This window comes from Camelina sativa, chromosome 1 (assembly GCF_000633955.1).
Source record: "Camelina sativa cultivar DH55 chromosome 1, Cs, whole genome shotgun sequence".
NCBI lineage: Eukaryota > Viridiplantae > Streptophyta > Magnoliopsida > Brassicales > Brassicaceae > Camelina > Camelina sativa.
Genome location: NC_025685.1, coordinates 12,147,966 through 12,151,266, shown reverse-complemented (window position 1 = coordinate 12,151,266; position 3,301 = coordinate 12,147,966). Strand labels below are relative to the sequence as shown.

Sequence of the window (3,301 nt, the reverse complement as noted above, 5' to 3'; positions counted from 1 at the left end):
TTTCATTTACTCATTCTTTTCTTTGATCAAAGATTACTCTATTATAAGATTTTTATAAACAAAACAGTTACATTAATTTTCTCATATGGTACATCAAAATAGATATATTGGCTGCGATTGTTTTAAGGGAAGCATAAATAAAACCATAAAATTTGGGATTTACAGAGCTGATTGATTGCACAATTAGTAGTCACATATCTGAAGAATCTAGCAAACAGAACCAAAGGAAACCGAAGAGGAAGGAGAAATAAAGGGATCTTAGTCTTAGCTTGTCTTGGTCTTTTGGTTTGTGTCTTAGGCCTTTTCAGATTCTTTATCTCTACTAATGTGATCAATAAAATTCTCTTACAAGGAACATCGTTTACATGAGAGATGGACGAGTACAAAAAAAATGTATGAATTGTTGTAGCACATAGGAAATACATGAAAAGAGTACAAGTAAGACAATGGTGCCAAGTTTTAGATCTAAATCTCACAGAATCAGAGAAGAACCCCAACATGTCTTTCCTTTTTTCTATACACACATTACACGAAAAAAAAACAGTTGTGGAAACGAAATTATATGTTGCATCGGTCATACCCTGAGAACCAAGAGGGTTCCGCGAGCTTTGACAACTCTTCGTCTTTCTTGTAATATGGCTCGAATTCTTCTCTCCATTGGTGATCACCAGAACTTGGTGATGGCTCCATCGGTTCATCATATTTGGCCATAGCATCGCCATTAAAAGAAGCTTGCAATGATTCCACGGGATTCTGTGGCTCTGCAATGTGTTGTTGGTTAATAGTGCTGATTTCGGTTTCGTATTTCCTCTTTAGTTTGTCCATCCTTTTATATGCTTCTGTTGCTTCATACTCTGCATCCATTGCCCGTTTCTGCGAATAAACAAGCCATAATGGTTAAAGTAAAGAGTAATGTGATGAGATTAATAACTGAAAAATGGCAGATGAGGGTGAGATTCTAGAAAAATAGTTTTATAATGTACCTGTGCAAGTGTCAATCCTTCTTCAGCTTCTTTAAGTCGAACAAGTAGCTCTCCTGCTGCTTGAACAGCTTCAGCTGTATCTCTTAATTGTGATTGGAGACTCTTGTTCTCATCCCTGAAGTATTGTGCCTCCTTCTCTCTTTGCACCTTCAAAGCTGAAATTTCTGCTGCAAGTGCGTTTATGAATCTAGACTCAACTCCCTTAACTCCTGCTCTGGCTGCCGCCTTTTTGACATCATCTATTCCTTCTCGGATCCTCCTATGCCTTGCAAGCAATTGGATATGCTTCTCTTCCAGGTCTGCATATTGTTCAATCATCCGTGCATGACCCTGCATCGCCATCTGCATTGCTTCCGTCAACTCCTCTGCACATCTTTTCTCGGTATCCAGTTCACGTTTCTGCTTTTCCATTAGCAACCTATTGGTATCAAGCTCAGTTCTTAATTCCTCAGCAAGAGAGATCCAGTTGCTCTCTGTTTCATTCCAACGAAGTCTTTCATGTTCTAGTGTCTTCTCAGGACTCTCATCTACTGACTCAGGAATGGTATTAAGTGGTGGAGCCTGATTAGGGTCACAAGCGTAACTTAGCTTAAGCAGGGAAGCTCTTTTCCGAGCTGATGTAAGAGTAGGGTCAATGTAACATTGTAGCTGCGCCTTTAAATCGTAAATCTCTTCTAATAATACTTCCCTTTCTCCCATGTCACCATAGAAGTTCTTGAAACTTTCGAGCTCTTCTTGCACTCGTTTCAACTCAATCCTCGTCTGCAATACTTCAGGGTGGTTCTCATACATGTCCTTCAGAAGCTGCAGCATTATATGTAAGAAAACATTTCTCCATTGATTCAATAATATTCTAAATAATGGAACACAAAAATTTACCTTATGCTCATGCATGAGAGATGCAAATTCTTCATCCAGGAAATCATCTTTAGATAACACGCCATCCATGAGGCTTTCAAGGCGAGCAATCTTGTCCTCCCTTGTTTGTCCTATTATGGCATTGCACTCTCTCTCATGCTTGTACTGTTGCACCTGTTTTCCAGAGACAATTAGAGATGTTTCCTATATACGTCGAAAGTAGAGAAGCTAACCAACAGAACAGAAGCAAGGATCATACCAGCCGATTAAGCTGTGATATTTCAGAGGCTTGCTTAGTGCAGAACTCTTCCATAGCCATTTCTCGTCTGATAGACCCTGCTAGCACCTTTTCCACTGCCTGTAAGGTGCAGAAAACTCCTATCATATTATTACACTATACAAATGCGGAAAGAAATGCTTTAAATGAAAGCCACAATTCTTACTTTAGGAACTTGGAAATTGGACTTTTCTGAATCTTCTGAGTTGTCAATAGGAACTAACTGAAGATTAGAAGTGTCACTTATATCTTGGGCCTCACATTCTGCGCTGCATTTACATTTACTGCACAGTGCTTCTTTGGGGTTCTCTTCCACTATTATATCAGCTTCGGGATAAGTCTGCACACCTACATCAGTCTTACTTAAAACGGTTGAAGGCTTGCATGCTAGAGCTTTGTGGGACAATCTGAATGTTGACCGTCTATGAGCTGTACTCTGGCGATAAGAGTCAAGAAGTTTCATGCCTCTGTGGAGGCTAGCTGCCAATTGCCTAGTTGGCACAGGAAAAGCTTCATTTTTCTTTGCAGACAAAGCACTATATAGGTTTAACATCTCTGTGGACATAGCCGGAGAAGGTTCCACAACTTCTGTAGTCGACTGGTTCGCTCTCTCAATATCCTTTTGGGATGCGGTGGACATTGACGTTGTCCTCAAGCTTTTCCTGCTATTTCTAATCTTAGGAGAAACGCTCTCAGTGGGAGGTATTAGTACAGGAGAAGCACTAACTGGATTAATGCTAAGGCAAGGCGACACAGGATTTACTGTGACCTGTTCTGTATCATTTGATGTATCAGCTACTGATACAATTGCGGAAACATCAGCTTCGAGAACCAAGTCTTGGCATAATGGAATGTTGTCCGCCTTGCTTGGTGAATTTCCCTCGTTTGTGTCGCTAATACAAGAGTGAAGAGAATTGGTTATGGAAGCAGGCTGTGCATTCGAACCATCATCCATAGTTTGCACGGGTGCTTTGATCTGATCTGTTGTGATGCTAGTTTCTGCCACAGTTAACGCATTCTCAGTCTCTGACCCACTGTTTTCAGTTTGGCAACACGCGTCCTCCATGTTAACATCTGTATCTTCAGGAAAATTCTTTCCAGTGGATTGGACATCAGATGATTTAAGGTGGGTGTTACTGTAAGATTCATCCTTTAGGGCCAATGATGAAACTATTTTCTCTAC

At 40.4% G+C, this 3,301-nt stretch overlaps 1 protein-coding gene across 2 annotated transcripts in view; it reads right to left on the bottom strand.

The window, feature by feature from the left end:
- The window catches only part of LOC104788630 (kinesin-like protein KIN-12B), a 6,611-nt gene continuing 3,638 nt past the window's right edge, over window positions 329-3,301 (bottom strand). Inside the window, exons 13-17 of one of the 2 annotated variants that reach the window (XM_010514402.2) lie at window positions 2,285-3,211; window positions 2,101-2,199; window positions 1,863-2,015; window positions 984-1,787; window positions 329-873 (exon numbers count right to left, since the gene is read on the bottom strand). In XM_010514402.2, the coding sequence (XP_010512704.1) occupies window positions 559-873; window positions 984-1,787; window positions 1,863-2,015; window positions 2,101-2,199; window positions 2,285-3,211 (2,298 nt within the window). In that variant the 3' untranslated portion in view covers window positions 329-558. Of the gene's footprint in view, window positions 874-983; window positions 1,788-1,862; window positions 2,016-2,100; window positions 2,200-2,284; window positions 3,293-3,301 lie in introns of both variants that reach the window. The other variant, XM_010514397.2, reaches the window with a different exon arrangement.